The following is a 17764-nucleotide window of genomic DNA, read 5'->3' on the forward strand; positions in this document are numbered from 1 at the left end:
GATCAATCATGACGATGAAGAAAACACCTTTCTGCCCGGCGAGATCGAAGGAAAACCCAGAGTACCTTTCTGCATTTCGGAAGTAGACACAAGGAACTGCCACACAACCGTGGGTTCCAGCTGTCATTGAGTTTTGCGTCCCCCGCAGAAGAAGTCCTTTCGAGCGGCCAAGAAGTCCCACTCTATATAAGGAGTGACCGGCAGTGGACGTGCAATGATTTGATTGGGACTGCACAATGAAAGCAATCCTACAGCTCGTGATTGTCTGTATTCACGTCAACAGACAGAACAGTTTACCAGAAAAGGAGTTTGGACTATTCTACAGAACTTCCTGCACCTCTTGCTCTCTGAGGCTGCGCGGATTTCATCCTGCCGAAGACTCTCCAACGTGCTCCGTATAACAGCCACTTGAGAACGGGTGCTTCTGTCGAAGCGTCTCGCACTCTTGCAAAGCAGAGAAACGAAAAACCTTTTCTGCTCGTTAAGGAGCGAACACCGCCTCCTTCACTCTCAGGAGCTTGAGGCTCCTAGAGGAAACTGAGGTGCTGAACTCGGAGGCGTGGAAGCAGAGAGAAACGAATCATGAGGGATGGGCGAAGAAAAACGTATGAGGCACGACTTCCAGAAAGCGACTTGCATGCTACGTCCATGTCGCTCTATATGTCGCACGATCTATCCTTGTAACCTATATATATATATATATATATATTTGTTTATATTATGTTCGGAAGGGAAAGTCATGGTATCTTCGACTTGCAGCCTTCTCTGCACCGACGCTGTAGACAACCATGTGGAGTTTTTCTTGGCGACTTGTGTGGGACAAGCTGATGAAGTGGCGACGAAGAAACGAAGGTGACAGCTCCTGCACCTGCAGACGCTTTGTGTGTGAAGAAGGCCTTTTCTCGCACGAGAGGAGAACAACACCCATCGGGAAAGCGAGGCGGGAAGACAGAAAGTCTTTGGAGTTCGAAACCCCATTTCGAACAAAGACTGAGGGGGCGAAGCCGCACGTTTGGACGCGCCCCCGTCTCCCTCTCCTATCGCGTCCCCTCGCAACACAAACACATGCACGCCGGAATGTACACAAACATATGCATATACACTATATGCAGACATATATATATGTGCATACGCATATGAAGAACCGAATCGTACTCTTTCGCTGCCTGTCAGTTCCAAAGCCTAGACCGGCAACAGTCGCCGTCTTCGTAGGTGCAGCCACGCACGCACCGACATGCCTTGAATGTGCGACTGCACTCTTCTTACACTACTGGGAACCTGAGAAAAGGCACACCGTTTCGTCGAAAACGCGCGCAGACTCAAACGAAGAGTGCACAGACAGAAACTGCATGTAGGCGGAAGGCGACGACTCGCTCGCCTCCAGGTGCAAAGGTACGCGCGCGCGCTTGCATCGAAACGCACCGGAAAAATAAACTCTGCGAACAGGCAGGAATCCTAGGTCTTTTTGTCTAGACGCACGACACGGGTGCGCGACCGGCGAGTGAGTTGCACTGAGGTGCGGAGCTGCCACGCTTTTTTCACCACCCGATTCTTTTCCACGCAACAAGACTCTGCAAACGCAGAAAAATAACTTGCTTTCCCATGCCTGCAGAGAGCAGACGGGCGCAAAAAATAATGTACACACGGAAGAATGTACACATTGGTGAAGCTTTGCGTCGCGGACCCCCCATCCCGTGGCAGTGGCCTTCTGTCGCCACTGCAGGCGCTTCACTTTGGAAAAAATTCCTTTTTCCCCGACACAAACGCGGCGTCTCAACACGCCAGGACGAGACCCACACGAAGCAGCAAGCGGCAACGTGGGCGACCTCGCCGTGCATTTGTCGCGTAAAGAAACGCTGAAAATGCGTCTTCTCCCTCAACAATTTCGCGTTTCATAACTTTTTCTTCTAGCTCCTGTCAAGTCCTCGCCTTCAAACCTCCCCAGGAATTGCACGAACTAGAACAATCTCCATCAGAGACAACAGCGACGCTTCGCCGACTGTCAACCCAACGAGGGAGCGCATCACACTTTCTCTGTCAACAAGTCCCGAAGGGGGAAATAAGCAGGGAAGCGTACTCCGCGTTACCCTCTCTCAGATCCCCAAAGAAATACACGTAGATATACATATGTGCGCGCGTATGCAGAGACACACACAGCGCATGTCGTCGTGTGTACACATGTATATTATATATACATATATATATATATATATATATACATATATATTTATATACACGTACATGAACACAGGACCTTCACATGCATCTTGTGTCTGTCCCTTTTCTTTAAAGAAGTCGAAAATAATGCATAAAGTGGAAATTCAGGTGGGTGGAACAAACTCCACCCCGCCGCCTCCGTGCATCATCTCCTCTGCGTCCCTATCCGTTTCGCGTGAGTTTGCCCGCGAAAGAAAAGAATCCCGGAGAGAGTCTCGAGGAATTGTTCCGATAAAACGCATGCGGATCCATTCGAGAAAAACTCGGAGACTCTCGCCGCCGTCAGGCAAACGAGAAGAACTGGGTCAATCGCCGTCGAGAGCTGTGCAGCTGTGCGGTGTCGAGACACCCTGGCAACTCCCTCGCGTCCACTTGAAGACCATTTGTCGAGGAGACACACGCGAGGCGGCGAACTCAAAATTTGCATGCTCGGAGACAGCCGCCTCTGGACCCTGCGAAGACTTGGGTCACAAAAAACACAACTCTTCCCAGAGCAGAAAACGCTCGCTGCACAAAGCACCTCGCCCTGGGAGGCCGGCCGGCAGCAGTCAGAAGCGTCGGCTCTCGCGGTTCGCCACCAGCAGGAGCATGCTCCACTCTTCAAGGACTCCGGAGAAACAACTCGAAGAACAGTTCATCTCTCGAAATTCTTGTCACCTCTGTTTCCTCAGACCCGTTCTTTCTAGATCCGAGAAGAGGGAGGAGAAGCGACAACACGGACACAAAACACCTGCCAGTGAGTCTTTTACATGCACACGAATGTCTTTTACACGCGACACCAACCGCGTCTCTTTACGAGAACGGATTTCTTCTTTTTCAGCATCTTCGACTCCCTTCGTGTCCTCCACCGGCCTCCGCCTTGACATGGCATCTCTCGTCTTCCCCGTCTCGTTTGATGTCCCCTTCTCTGTCTCCTTTAGTGTCTCCTGTCGTCTTCTTAACATCCACACGCGCGAGCGGCGGCGGCTGCTTCGCGTCGCCTAAGTTCCTCGCTGGGAGCGAGGACAGGAGTTTTTCTTTTGATGGCTTCTCCAGTTTTCATAGAGACATTCTCGTTGCCCTTCTGGTCCTGACCTAACAGAAGCTCTTCCTCCAGCACCGACGCACGCGTCGCGTCTGGATCGAGCTCTGTCTCAGAGTCTCTCGAAAACTCGGGAGCCACTGCAAGTCGCTGATGAAGAATTCGCGACGCTTCTCCCAATCCTTGACGAGACACACTGCACAAATTACATCCACACAATTACATCCAAAAAATGACATATATATATATATATACATATATATATTTGGATTCCTAAACACAGACGCCTGGAGACAGATACAAACCCCTACCTATATATATATATATATATATATATATATATATATTTGTAGAGGACTGCTTTCGCTTGGTAGGCACCGGAAAAGAGGTTTGAGGAGGCGCGAAAGAAAAGTCATGTTCGAAAGAGCTGGATCTCATGAGAACGAGGATGGAGTCGAGCTCTTCCGGCATAATCGTTTTTGTGAAGGATGGAAGCAGAGACAGAACCACCTACAAGGACGGCAGAGGAAACTCAGCAACCGCCTGTCACTCCCGCCCCCTCCCCCTCCCCAGGTTACACAAACACGCATACACATCTATCAATCTGTATATATATATATATATATATATGTCTGTGGATGTATTTGCGTCTTGCGCATGCAAGGGAAAAGAGTGCCAGAAGTCTTACTCGTATGTGAGAGCCTGCATGAGATGTTTCTTGGGGAGCTCGTGGTGGAGTCGGTCGATCCACGACCACAAGAGACCGCCGCGATGGACTTTGCGTCCTCGTCGTCGCTCCTCGCTGACACTGCGCATCCACTGGAGAGCCGAGGGCGCCGCAAAGTCGAAGTTCATGTTGTTTTCTTCGTTTGTCACATCGTCTGAGAAGAAGCAGACAGGCGAATCTCTGCACGCTCGAGCGACTCCTCACCTTCCACGAATACCGCTCAAAACATTCCGCGTCCTCAGCACACCGGCTCACCTAACACCCTAAAACGACTCTCTCCTCGACCCCCTCTCCACCAACACCCCCCCCCGCCTCCGTCGCGCGTGTCTGCACTCACAAACTCCACTCCTCATACAAATATATATACATATATATATATATACGTGTACACACATTTGCATGCATCTACATTTATATTTATATATATATATATATATATAGATATATATATATATATATAGATATGTTTTGAGTCAGAAGATGTTGACGTGGAAGGACAAAAGTCGATACGGAAGGCAGGCACTGGGGGAGAAGAGTCGTGAACACCATTTGTGTCCTGTTTTCTTCGTCTCCACTTACGCGGCCCACCCCCCTCCAGAAGGCCGTAGTAGTACGCCATCCACGCGTTGCAGACAAGGTAGGGACCGACGTAGAAGATCAAGACCTGGCTACTGTAGCCACACGACCCAGCTAGCCAGGCCAGGAAGGCAAAAACGCCTATGCATGCAAAGAAACTCGTCTGCCAGCAGTTCGCGCCTGCAAGGTGCGCGAAGCGGAAGCAGCTGTCGAAGAGGCACGGTCTGAGGTGTACAGTGGGGACAGCAAAGTCGGGAGACAGGAAGGAGGTTCTCAGCGCTTTCTTCAAGTCTCGAATCGCAGACAGGAGTCCTGGATGAATAAGGCAAGGCGTGTACACTAAGAACAGCCACCGCGTCTGTGCATGATACTCCTCCTAACGCGGCTTCTTTTGCAGGTTGAACACGAGGCAGGAGAGAAGAACCGAGCGAACGGGTCTGCTCGAGAGCGACCGACCAGTCCAAACATGTCAACGGGGAAGGCCAACAAGTCCCAGGAAGATACAGAGGACAGAAGGTTCAGCAAAGAAAGAAAACGCAAGGAAAAAACACGATGTCATTCCTTCCGTGTTTTCGTTTCCTCCACTTTGTTCACCACCTCACTGCTTGCTTCTTTCCTTTCCAGTTCGTTCCTTTCTTCCTCAGTCTTGTCTACTTCTCTCTCCCTCGTTCTACGTTGTTTCGTGTGCGCTTCCTCCTCCTCGCGTTGTGACTTGCCTGATGGCGGGGACTTCGTAGGGCGCCCCGGCGCGCCGAGGTTTGTACGGGATGAGCATGGCAGCTTGGAGGACAGACGCGACGGCATGATTGAGCAGAGACGCTCCAGAAAACTTTCCATTCGCCGCCTCCGTCGCGTGTACAAAGAGAGCGAACCACAGCGTCCCGGAGCCGACTGCGTAGGCGACAGCGAGAGCCACGAGCAGCGTGAACAGACTCGCCCGCAGCAGCGGCGAGGCCGAAGGCGGCGCAGGAACGTCGAGGCGGTCGAGAAGTGCCTCGATGCCCAAAAGGCGGTAGGCGGCAAACGAGAGGCCGACGAGGAGAAGAAGATCTCGCGCAAGCAGAGCCTGAAGCGCAAGCGCAGTTTGAGCCCAGGGAAAAGTGAGACCGACGAGCAACGAGACCCAGAAAGACCAGAAGCAGGCTGGGAAGACCCCAGACAACGCACGACCGCAGAGACAAAGAGGAAGACGAGAGACGGTCGAGAGACGGTCGAGAGACGTTAGAGAGACGTTCGAGGTAGGTCGGAGGGGCGCCCACAGGCAGTGAGTGGGCAGAAGAACTGGTGAAACTGCGTACGGAAAACAGGACGGGAACACGCAGGCGCGCAGCTGTTTCCACAGAGAACGATCCAGGTTGTCGAGACCGGGCGAAGCCCACGCAGATCGGAAAAAACTACCAAGTGCAGATGGAAAAAGGCAAGCGCGTGACACACGCCTGCACTTACGAGGTTCGCGAAAGTGTGGATGCGGTACACGCGAGCCGGAAACATCTGTTTGATCGACTCCATGTAAATGATTTGCCTGTCTGAACCGGCTCGCTGCAGCAGCTTCTCCTCATCTTGTCTCTTCATCTCATCCCGCCTTTCCCTCGCCCTCTGCCAGGCCGTCGTCGCTCTTCTCCGGTTCCACACGAGCCCCAGAAGCGCTCCCGCATCGATGACCTGCAGCGCACAGCAGCCGCTTCGAAAAAAAGTCTGGACAGTCTTTTTCATCGACGGCGCTTTTGCGCTCCGAGTGGGTCTACCACGCACCGATTCTGTTCTCCGCGCGTTGGCCTGCCCACATACCTTCCACTTTTTTTTAACACACACACACATGCAACTGTGGCGCAGTAAAAGCGCATGAAATACTTCAAGTTCACCTTCTCCCTTCTCCCTGGACGCCACACCCCCCGCCGAAAGGCTTAACGCTACTGCCGTTAAAAGACTTCGCTCAAAAACTTGAGGTAAATCCCAGTGTGTCAAGTACATGCCTTTCTTTCTATGCGCCTCAGGGAACGCGTGGTGGCGCCACTGCAGAAAAAAAGGGTCGCATGCAACTCCCGACACATGCTGATGTTCTTCCTTGAAGTGTCTCTCCCCACAACTGTCTCCTCTAGACCTCTCTCTAAATCCTTGTCCAAGCTCCTGCTCCATTCCTACTCAACCCCATACGTATATATATACATATAATACTGTATATGTGTAAACAGATACAGATAGACACAGATAGATAGAGATATAGATGGAGAGATGTAGATTGACATATATATATATATATATATATACACATATATATATATATACATATATATTTGGATAGATATTGAAAGGTAGATATATAGATAGATATAAAGATGGAGATACAGAGGAATGGATATACAAGAATCGATACAGACATATGGTGCAGATAGCCAAGAGACGAGAAGAAAAACGTGTGGATCCATCGAGGTTGTCCCCTGACCAGTTTGGACGGGTTGTAGTTTTCGAAGACGCCACCCTCGGCAGCTGCGTAGTCATAGGGGTACATGTGGTGCCAGTTGTGCCAGCCTTCCCCGACGGCAACGAAGGACGTAAAAATCGATTCACTGGGACGCGTCTTGGGAGCGTACGGCCGGTCTCCCCAAAAGTGTGCGACGCTGTTCACCGTCCAAGTTGCATGCAGTGTCATGCACCAGCGAAGAGCTCCTGAAAACGTGAGGACATGTGCACATTTGCAGACCGAAAAAAAGGTTCTTTTGGAAGCTATGAATCACCAGGACTCAACGTTCTGTCCCTGCAGTCCAACCCCATCCACTGCCGCTCTGAAACCATTCATTCTTGTGTCTTGTATACATAAAACAAGTTCACATACACACATGCAAACACATACATATATGCATGTATAAGCATATATATATATATATATATATATATATATATGACGTGTATCTGTATAGCAGACACACTTCACGCTGGACGAAGGCAACGGTGAAAGAAACTCGTTGCATGCATCTACGTGGGTGTTGAAAGACTGTAAAAGAGATTCTTCTAGATTCCAGTAGTATCTTCACTTACCGTGGACAAAGAAGCCGAGCCAGAAGCTGTTGTAGACGTAGTAGCCGTAGATCCCCGGGAGAACGAAACAGAAGAACTGGTTCCACCACGGATCGAGTTTTCTCTGGATCACGACACACGGGTCTTCCAACAAGTCGCTGCAGTCAATGTCTTTCCCTAAACAAGACAAAGCATCACAGAAGTGCAAGTCCCCACATGCACACATATCTACAAGGATTAATAAATGTAGTTCCATATGTATATATATATATATATATATGTATATATATATATGTATACGCACACGAAGGAATACAGTCCGCCCAGGGGAACCACACAGTCGCGTCTCTCTCTCTCCTGCATGCCTACATATACACATATATAAGCATACAAATACACTTATAGAGTTATATATATATATATATATATATATATAGGTACGCATGTGAAGAGGGAGTGTGTATGCTGGCCACACATGTCAGGTTTCAAGGAAGTAGGCTGTTGAGGCACCAAGGAGTAAGCCACGATAAAAACGGACACAGAGAGGTTTCTGGGTTTCGTCGACTGGCGAAAAGATGCGAATCGCACGGCTCCATTCCCCCGCAAGGGTTGCGCGTGAGAACCTGAGAGAACTCGGAGAGCATCCTGTTGAAAGCCACGAAGGTCCCGCAAAGCCTTTGCATCCCCTTGACAAGTGACAAATGTGGAGCTTCGACGACGAAGGCAGCGAAAGAGCGAGAGGAAGGCGGCAAGACCGTCACAGCGTCGCTCACCCGCAATTAGAACTTCTTGGGGCTTCTTGTACAGCAGCCAACCCATATGGCAGTAGAAGAATCCCTTTGACGAGTCGTACGGATCGCTTGCTGTGTCTGAATTCTTGTGGTGGACACGGTGGTCGCGAGACTGCAAGGACAGAGGAGAAGCAGAGCGAAGTCCCAATCTCTCTTCGTCTCGAAGACGCGCGTCCACTCGGCATTCAAACATGTACAGACGCAAACACTTGCACACACGCTCCCTTCGCTGACCAACAGCAACATACAGCCGTCTGCATAGAGAGAAGGAGGTTGCCGGCATTTAAGTCGGGGCTGCATCCGTATTCAGACCCAGACAGACTCCATGCCAGATGACGCCTAGCCTAAAGCACCGTATTAAAGCCTGCTTTAAAACCTCACCACACAGGCAATTATGCATACATACATATATATATATATATATATATATGAACATGCATAACACATGCGCGTGCATATATATATATATATATATGTAGGTATATATATGTATATATATGTAGGTATATATATGTATATATATGTACGTATATATGAGGACTTCGAGAGGTGACAGGAAGAGTGGAGGAAGGTGGAAACAGGCCTTGTGAGCGCCTCTCACCCAGTGGTAGATGGAGCCTTGGTTGGCGAAGGAGTTGAGAATCAACATGGAGATTCGCCACGGCAAGGCTGCCTTGTACGATCGGTGCGCCCACAAGCGATGAGCGCCGCAAGTGATGCCCAGGCCACCGACCATGTAGAATCCGATAACCTGGCAAGAGACGGAGTACCGCAAGACACGCAGGCTCGTTCGTTCATCCCTCGGGTGTTGGAAATTTGGTAAAGACGTATTCGCTTTGAAGTATTCCATTTACTTTTCGGTCCATCGTGTTGGCGGCGAGAGACTGCGAACTCCGCAGGCATCTTTTGGAAAGTCCCTCTAGGCAAAATTAGAGGAGAGCATTTTAATGTCACGGTCAAGTGGAGACGCTTGAGAGGAAACTCCTATTTTCTACATGTGAACAAATAGAAAATCTGGAAAGGGGAGAGGCCTCCGTTTCCTGCTTTCCTCGGCAGAAGTCCCGACATTGGCTTTCCTTCGAACCCATCACACACTTGAGAGGCGCGTGCGAACCTCACTTGTTCACTCCCTCTTAGTCGTCCCTGTCTACTCCATGTTTCTCCCTTCTTCAATCCGCTTCGTTCCTCTCTCTCTCGCTCTCCACTTTCTCTGTGTCTCCCTCTCCTGTTCCTCTGTGTCTCGCTCTCTCCTGTGCGTGGGGGCTCTCCTCCCGTTTCGCGCGGGGTGTTCTTTGTTCGCGTCCCCCTGTCTCGTCGCGAGTTATCTCCTTTTCGGCCTCCTCTTCCAGTTTACGGGGTCCGAGACTTCGCATGCGACTGGCATTTCGCCGCTAGTGCACGACCCTCCAGGATGTATCTATCGCAGGGTCAAAGCGTTCCCCCATGCGACATACGAGCCTCCTTTGACTTCACCGAATTCCAGAGAGCCTACTTCGAAGAAGAGATGCCACGCTGATCGATGACTCAGAAGCATGAGAACGCCGACGAAGGCAAACATGTGGAAGTACACCAGGAAGGTGAACATGAAGGCCCGGAGTTCCTTGTGGTAGTGACTCAAGTACATGCTGATGGAGTAGTAGGAGAGAAGAGTCTCCATGCTGACGCCCCTGAACGCAGGACAGCAGAAAACGAGAGACAGTCGTGGATGGGAAGCTCCTCGCAGAAAAAGGAGGCACGCCGAAGATGTGAAAAGCGAGATTTTCCCTGCTACACCATGAAGAACGCGACTCTCACGTTTCGATGAACGACCTTGCTTTCGCAGGAGTCTATACCACGAGCTGGACTACTGGTGTGGATCGAGAAATCGCTGTTTTGCCGGATTCACGTTCTCTTCGGTTAGCGTCGTTTCGACAGTGCTCAGGATATCTGCGAGTGTATCCCGAGAGCACCGACGACACTCGTTCCACTGGCAGAGAAGCAAGAACTGTGGAGACGCCGAAGCCACGACACGAAAGCCAAGAAACGAAACTCAGGAAGAGAAGAAGACAGGCAGTCGAAGAGAAGACAGAGTGTACAAACAAGGGTCACATCTAAAAACAGATTTGTATATGCGCTCGAAACAGGACTTTGCAGCAAGCTGAAAGTGTGAAGGCAACACCCAGACAGCTCGAGATTCAAAAGTGGACCGTCTCCGAGGGATCTCCCGGACGTATCAATAAGAACATCACACATGCAGATATCGCGCGATGGATTCCCTTCTAACGAGGAGACGCGAATGTGCAACGAAGAAGGAGCGTGTGGCGGGTGACCTACCATTTGCATGCAGTCCACATCGAAGAAGCTCCAGCGAGAAGACCCGTCGTCGGATCGTACAAGGCACAGCAGCAAACGGCAGCAGTGACCCACGACTGCATGACCTCCAGGACGCGTTCGCACCATGTGAAAAAGGCCCACAAGCCGCTCTCATCTCTGACGTCATTCGGAAAACACAGTGTCACACATGGAGAAGCACCATGACGTGAGACAGAGAAAGATCTTGTCTCAACGGGCGAGTGCTCCGCAATGACAAACTGGAAAACTCAGGTCGAACACAGAGACTGCAGCATCTGGAAACTGAACATAACTTCAGCTGAGACACATACCCCACCTGCACATCTGCACACACACATATTTAAATAGCCACTATATAAATGGATTTACAAGTTGCCTGCGAAAAGGAATTGCGAATATAATAGGGCAGAAACAGTGCATCAACTGCAGCTTCGGGTCCTGTGTGCTGCAGCCATCTGGTCTTTTCTCGGCGGGCAGTCGTTTTTCTCCGCTCCGCTTACGTCTCTCGTTCTTTTTCTGCAGCGCTGCTGACTTCTCCCTTCTCCGAGCTTGCACGCTCTTCACAGGCGCGTTTGCTCTCGCCTCTCTGGTGTTTGTGGGTCGACTCTGAGGCGCGGTTTCTTTGCTCGGCGAGGACGCCCTTTGCAGCAGAGCGAGGCTCTCCTTCACGACGCGCAAATGGCGCAGCCACGAAGAAGGCCGCAGCTGAGGACACAGCCAAGGCGCGTCCAAGAGCGAGGCCTGCGAGATGGAGGAGCACGAGTGTGTGGACTGCCGACAGACCCGTCTCGACACAGTAGTTGAGGAAAAGCGGAAAATACAGATGACCTGCAACGTGGGTGAACGTGAGACGTGAACGCTCCAAAGCCAGACACAGAAGCGTGTCTGCGAAAAAGAACGCGAAAGTTCCCGGGGCCACCAAAGACACCACGGCCCGAGTCACAGGCCTGTAATTGGACGGCAGGCGAAAGAGTGGCGACAGGAACGTCGACGCGTCCTCTTTAACCTGAGAAGAAACATCGAAATAGGAAAATCAGGCACACACATAGACTGGGATATGCATGTTTGAGATAATCGCTGAAGAACGGTTGCCTCGCCTATCCTAGCTTAGTGTTGCAAGCTGGGAAACGCGAAACCCAATTTCAGAGAAATGAGGATGCCTCTCCAGGTGTTTTTGCCTGCGTTTCACGACAGTTTTTACTTCTTCCTTTGATTAGCTTGCTCTGTGTACTGGATCTAAAGCACTGAGCTACGCATTACCCCTCTGTCGATCTCTGCATGCGTTCGTCTGGTTTTTTTCTGCCCTTTCCCTCGCCTGTTGCAAATATGAGGCACACGACGGCCTGTCCTGCGCTTTAGCGTGATAGAAGTACGCCACTCTGTCCACACACAAACAACAACTGCTCGAGAAGGCGCGGGTCGACAGCTAGCCCTCCTTCGCGATTCCTTTGTGTATCTTCATCTCAGTAGCACGCGCTGTTCCGTTCTGCCTTCCCCTTGGGGTGTCTCGAAGGTCGGGGAACATACCAGAGCGGAGAGTGCCAGGAAAGCGACGAAGCTAACGACGGCGTTCCAGATCATGTAGACCAGAGAGGGGGTGGAACCCGGCGCCGAGCACCTTTTGCTGTCGCGTTTGCCGTCGGCGTGAGCCTGTTGTCCGTGAGCATTCTTCATCCGTTTCGCAGACTTGAAGAGAAGGGAAAGAGAGACCAAAGTTGCAAGGTAGACAACAGCGCCTGCCCAGAGATAGCGAGAGCAGAATGCTGCGACTTGGGAGCTGCGCCTGGGGTCTTCCCAGTACCCCAGGTGCAGCCAAGCTGTCTGCTCGGGCCTCCCTCCTAGGGTCCTTCGGAGCAAATCGCGCACCCATAGGGCGGCGATTTCTGTGAGAAGTGCCATCGCGAATCGAGAGCTGAACGGTGAAAACTCCAGAATTTTCGCTGCTGCGATTGTGCGAGTACTAACAAGGCGGCGGTGCGACGAGACACCTCGTGCGTTGTGCCCGGCGGCGAACAACAAACACTCCGCTACGGATGTAGATAAGCGACAATGGGAAAATACGCAGTAAGCAAGCGAAGGCGTTCACCTTTCTTTTGGGAAATAGGCTGCATGGCTCCCCACAACCCCCGACGGTTCTTGCCACACAAACTCGGGGTCTGCGGCGGCGAGCCAACACCCGAAAAGCGCTTCCGTTTCTCTCCAGCACGGCAAATTGTCTCCGGTGGTAGCAGTTGCCGGTGCAGTTAGAGAAAAGGTGGCTGGAAAGAAAACATGGAGTTAGAGGCGGAAAGATCGACTGCGCGTTTCCGTTGCGGTTGCTGGTGCGACGTGTCAGGGTACGGACAACGGCACCGCCGGCTAGCCTGGGCAAACACAACGGGTGAAAGATTCAAATTTCACTCCGAGTTCGCCCTGCTCAAAAACACAGAAACACAAAACGCGGAAAAGCGAACTGAGACCGCAGCCTACGGTAGCGATGGGCCTCACAAGGCAGACAGCCGGCTATCGGCGTTGGAGTGGCGGGACCGAGACGGGGAAACCCGGCTGGACTAGACTAAATGAGAAGTCGAGTGTGTGTGGAAACAGCAGCCTAACCCGCACGCGGAAACAACTTGTTGGACCCAATTGGGCGCAGATATAGCAGCCAACGCCGTAGTGAAACGCCCGACAGCCAAAAACTCGTGGCCGAGCACCAACCGCCTTTATCGTCGTCTTCGAGGTGAAGACAACGAGCAAACATGCACAGAGAACAGGAAGAATGGCACCGACTTCGTTCTCGTCTCCATTGCCGTTTCTGAGCGTGTCTCACGCCATGTCCGCAAAGAATATCGTCTTTTTTAGCCCGAGGCTCTCGCAGTTTCGTGCCTACAATCCGCATAGGCTGGCAACTTTGCACTTGAACCAGCTCTAAGGCGGGCGCCGTGGCAGCCTGCTGCTTTTCGGTGCCCCCGAAACAGAACCTCTTGTGGGGCAGGAAACATCGCACTACAGGTCTGAGACAGTTCATCCAGCCAATCTCAAGGGAGGGGTTGGCGGTCCGAGATGCCACAATTTAGGATTGAAGATGCATGTCAGTTACACATGTTTCGTCTGCGCCATCGAGGGCCTGACGAGCACGCTTGACCACCCCGGAGACAGGACCGTGTGTGAGAGTGATGATGGGCCGCATTCCTCGGTGCTCTGTGAAGTTTATCTATTACGATGTAGATGTCAGGAAAAACACCCCGATGGTCTACGTTTACTTAAACCGGCGCATGCCAGATGCCCGCTCTACTGTCAAAATCACCAGACGTCTTACGTGTGAATCTGTGCATTAAACCTGAAGAGTTTTTCTCGCTTGTCTTAGGGGGAGTGTAGCTCCGTTGCCCAAAACTGTCTGGAGCCACATGGTTCAGCCCATTGCGGAATCGGCAAGCGTGGTACGTATGAGTGAAGTACAAGTGTCGAGTGCCAGGGGAATCGAAGTTGCGTTGTTTGCCGGTAGGTGTCTTCCGATGTGGCCCAAGTTCCGAGCAGACACTCCTCAACAGACAGCGAGAGCCCAGCAGGCTTGTGCCTGTTTCCCCATGTGCCGCAGCTCCGTGCTAGGGAATGCCTCACAGTCTTAGCTGCGGGCGAAGCCGAGCAGAGATAATGGCGCAATGCCTTGCTTGTGCGCTTGGCGGTGCATGACAGAGCATTCTTCAAACTACAGTAATCTTGCATGGTAAACCAACAAAACTGCGGAGCAAAGGCCGCGACCGGAGGGTGTTTGTTGCAAGCATCGCCTCACAGGAAGGCAAACGGCGGCCCGTGATGACGCGTGGAGCCGTACTTCCAAATGGCACTTGGCCATTCTTTGCAAACTGCCGTAAAACAGCAGCGCACATTGCGTACGATGGACATGTTGGTCAGCACGAGATAGGGCTTCTACGATAATGTATCTCAATAGGAGGGCGGACACGAAACACATATCAGGGTAAAATTGTGCAACTAGCAACACATCTGAGGCTTGGGGTGGTGTTGTATTGTCACTGGGCGCTAGTTTAGTGGACGAGCAGCCCGTGCCGTGCGGCCACAAATCAAGTGACCAGCGCAAGTACCCACAGTGATGGTGACTTAATCACTTACGGCTCTCGGCCAACCGCTTGCGACCTCCGATTCAAGCAACCAGAGAGTTAAAAACAGGCGCATAAATGTTGGCAATATGTTTGGATGCACCGTCCCATCGACTCAACACGAGAACGAAGGCTAAAAAGCCTTTGAGTGAGGCGCTGCTTCCAGAGCGGCGTCTGATTCACGAAACTGTAATCGCGACGTAGGGGGTCGTCAGAAAGCGGAACCAGTTGTGTATTTCGTGAGAGACTGGGGAGGATCAGCGTCACAGTCGCCCTTCGACGTCTGTTTGTGATAAACGCCGTCGCGGCTTTGCTCACTTTTTCTTTTTCCCTTTGCGTTTTTTCTTGCCTCCGACGGGCTCAATTGGTACTTTGGAGAACAGAAGGTCGTTGACAAACTTCCGGTAGTCAAATCTACCGTCTTTCATCGCTCGTGCCTCGAGCATGAAGTACGCGAACTCAGACTCTGACAGGGGGTCAGGTACATCTTCAGCTCCTCCCCCCTCGGTACCACACAACAACGCCTGTAGCCGGGCAACATCAACGATGCCGCTACTGTCCACGTCCATCAAAGCAAAGGCCTCAACAACTTTTCTTTTCTGCACAGTACTAGCTTCCACTTCCTGACAAAAGACATAATAATGCAAATGGGGACTGTCAAATCTCAAAACCGGTGTCGATGACACCATGCAGCTGCAAGAACAGTCACAAGCTGCTGTTCGGTGGTGGGGTTGCGGTGCCACTTAGTTCAAGTAATTGTATAAAAAATAGAAAAATGTACATTGTGCAAACAGACTGCGACACTGGCACCGTGGTGACCACAACTGTTTGATCGGAGCTGCCTGCCGCCTCTGGACGGGCAAAGAAGGCTCAGGATCTCTATGAGATGTTGCAACGGGTCTTGCGAGCGAACTTGACAGCCAGAGACAGTTAACTGCTTGCTCCGTTGGTGTCGAAACAGGAGAAACAGATTCCCGGTCGAAAATATATTCTCTTGAGAGGATCAGTTGTTTGGTCCAAATCGTGAAGACTTTTTCACGTGCTGATATACATTCCCTGTGTGTGAAGAGCAGTTCGTGCTTTCCAGACAAAAAAGTCTTCCGACGTACCTCGACGAGCTGAATAAGGTCGTCCTCGTTGAGACCGTTTTTATAGTCGACATCATAGTCATCCATTGCTTGTTGAAGTTCTTCTTCCGTGAGGTGGTACCTAACAGAATAATTCTCAAAGAAGCCGCAACTTCATCGGGGAATTCTTGTGCCTGACCGAAGAACAAACCGTTTACCAAGCGGTCGCTTCTTTGGGAAACACTTTGAAAACGGAAGACTGAACCGACAACCGCTTGCGCGGCTCTGGAGCCATCTGTGGAACCTATAAAAAGGAATGGCAGTTGAAAGGTGCTTGTTCCCAGTCCCTATGGGATCTGGTAGAAACATTTATGGGAGGAGTGAAGCGTAACCAGTAGAGAGTGGATGGAGTGGTGTGAAAAGTGTCACGTTTGGATCCAGAGCCCTTGTCTTTTCCATGCCTCTCCTGAATCGGACTACAAAGAACTCCGATACTGCTCCTGTTGTGACACACACACCTCGCGCACTTTTTTCTCCTAGATGAGCTCTTACGTTGGGAATTGCTGCGTGGCACTACTTTGGCGTATCGTTTCAGATATCTGCGAACCCAAATATCCACGATTTTATCTGTTTGCCTACCTATTGGTACGTGGGGTCACGTACAAAAGTAGTCTGTGACATGTGTGAAGGAACTTTATGTATCCATACAAGCTGTTTCCTCACACGTAATTCCAGGATTCACTCTCATTAGCAGTGTGGTTCGCAATCATTTCTGAACAGTCACGGGAGGCCACCCCGCCCCTCTCTACGGTTGTCTTCTTTGTGCGATCCAGTCGGTGCCTTGCAGTTGACTCACCCGAGTGTATTAAGCAGAGCACAAATCTGGTTCGGGTCGAGCAGACCTTTTGCTTCTACATCAATCTCATTGAAAAGGGCACGCGTAGAGGCCACCTGAAACGTAGATGCCAAAGAGCCGATCCTGTCGGAAAAGGTGATCACGATGCACGGGCGCAGCAGCTGAGTCAGACATTTTTTGTTGATAGACCTATATCGAACGACCCTCGCAAAATCCTGTTTTTTCGCTCACCTGCTCGTCAGTCAGGACGGTTTGTCTCATGCGACAGACCATGCCATCGTAGGCTGCCCCAACGCTTATCTTCGGCGCGTATACATGTGGAAGGTTAGCACCTGGCAACGATGGCTCGGCTGCCGCAATCGACTGAGGTCTCTCTGCAGCTCCTGTCGCGCTCTCACTCTCCTCCGGCCTGCCGGAGACCTCACCGCCACTGTCAACACTGTTAGGCGCGACGGTGGTCAGATCCTGTAAGTCAAGGCGATGGGGGTCTGCATGACGGCTTCCAGAATCAGATGTAACAAAGCCATGCGACGTGGTGATGTCTCTAGAGGAATCATCCTCTGAGAGGCGACCCGAGTCTCCAATCTGACAAGTTTCCATGGCGAACGGTGCACTGCATGTTGCGTAAGAAACATGCGTTGTATTTCGACAAGACTAATCGCTGATATCAATCTGTAGAAGTTCTTTGATGGCTTTCAGTACCTTCTTTTACACCGCGAGGCACTAGAGGGAGACCTGGACCGTCAGGCGGCGACTCTAGCAAACACGAGGGCTGCCGGGGTCCTCTGGCTCTGCGGCTTTCAAAATTTGGAACGTGGTGCGAACTGGAGGGACAAACTATCTGACCTAGTAGAGTGACTTCATTTCAAACAGAATCAATTCCGTATCGTATGGAGACTGTGTTGCGCTACTTTCTGCAAATCCTAGAGCAAATGGCTGTTTTGAGAAAGCCCTCCAAGCTGTTGTTTCTTTCAGTGCTGTGAGCGACTGTTCTGGTATCTCACGTTTTGTTGTGACGGCCTCGTCTTCACGAAACGTTCTGTTGATACGAAGAAAGCTACACATC

General features: G+C 51.2%; 2 protein-coding genes across 2 annotated transcripts; both read right to left on the reverse strand.

Moving 5' to 3' along the window:
* Positions 1–834: 834 nt before the first annotated feature.
* Positions 835–13680, reverse strand: TGME49_238950 (fatty acyl-CoA desaturase, putative). The gene is made up of 13 exons (XM_018780536.1): positions 12206–13680; positions 11179–11684; positions 10661–10816; positions 9840–10014; positions 8949–9098; positions 8330–8459; positions 7578–7733; positions 6985–7208; positions 5988–6203; positions 5258–5607; positions 4545–4765; positions 3927–4119; positions 835–3434 (listed from the first exon to the last, which is right to left on the reverse strand). Exons 1-13 carry the CDS (start codon positions 12575–12577, stop codon positions 3155–3157), a joined length of 3129 nt encoding a protein of 1042 aa, XP_018637681.1. The 5' UTR covers positions 12578–13680; the 3' UTR covers positions 835–3154.
* Positions 13681–14941: 1261 nt separating this feature from the next.
* TGME49_238960 (EF hand domain-containing protein) lies at positions 14942–17298 on the reverse strand (the record flags this gene model as incomplete). Its single annotated transcript, XM_002366507.2, has 4 exons — positions 14942–15398; positions 15885–15984; positions 16699–16793; positions 16930–17298. 4 exons carry the CDS (start codon positions 17296–17298, stop codon positions 15090–15092), a joined length of 873 nt encoding a protein of 290 aa, XP_002366548.1. The 3' UTR covers positions 14942–15089.
* Positions 17299–17764: the final 466 nt, after the last annotated feature.

The sequence above is a fragment of the Toxoplasma gondii genome, chromosome VI, assembly GCF_000006565.2.
Source record: "Toxoplasma gondii ME49 chromosome VI, whole genome shotgun sequence".
Lineage (NCBI taxonomy): Eukaryota > Apicomplexa > Conoidasida > Eucoccidiorida > Sarcocystidae > Toxoplasma > Toxoplasma gondii.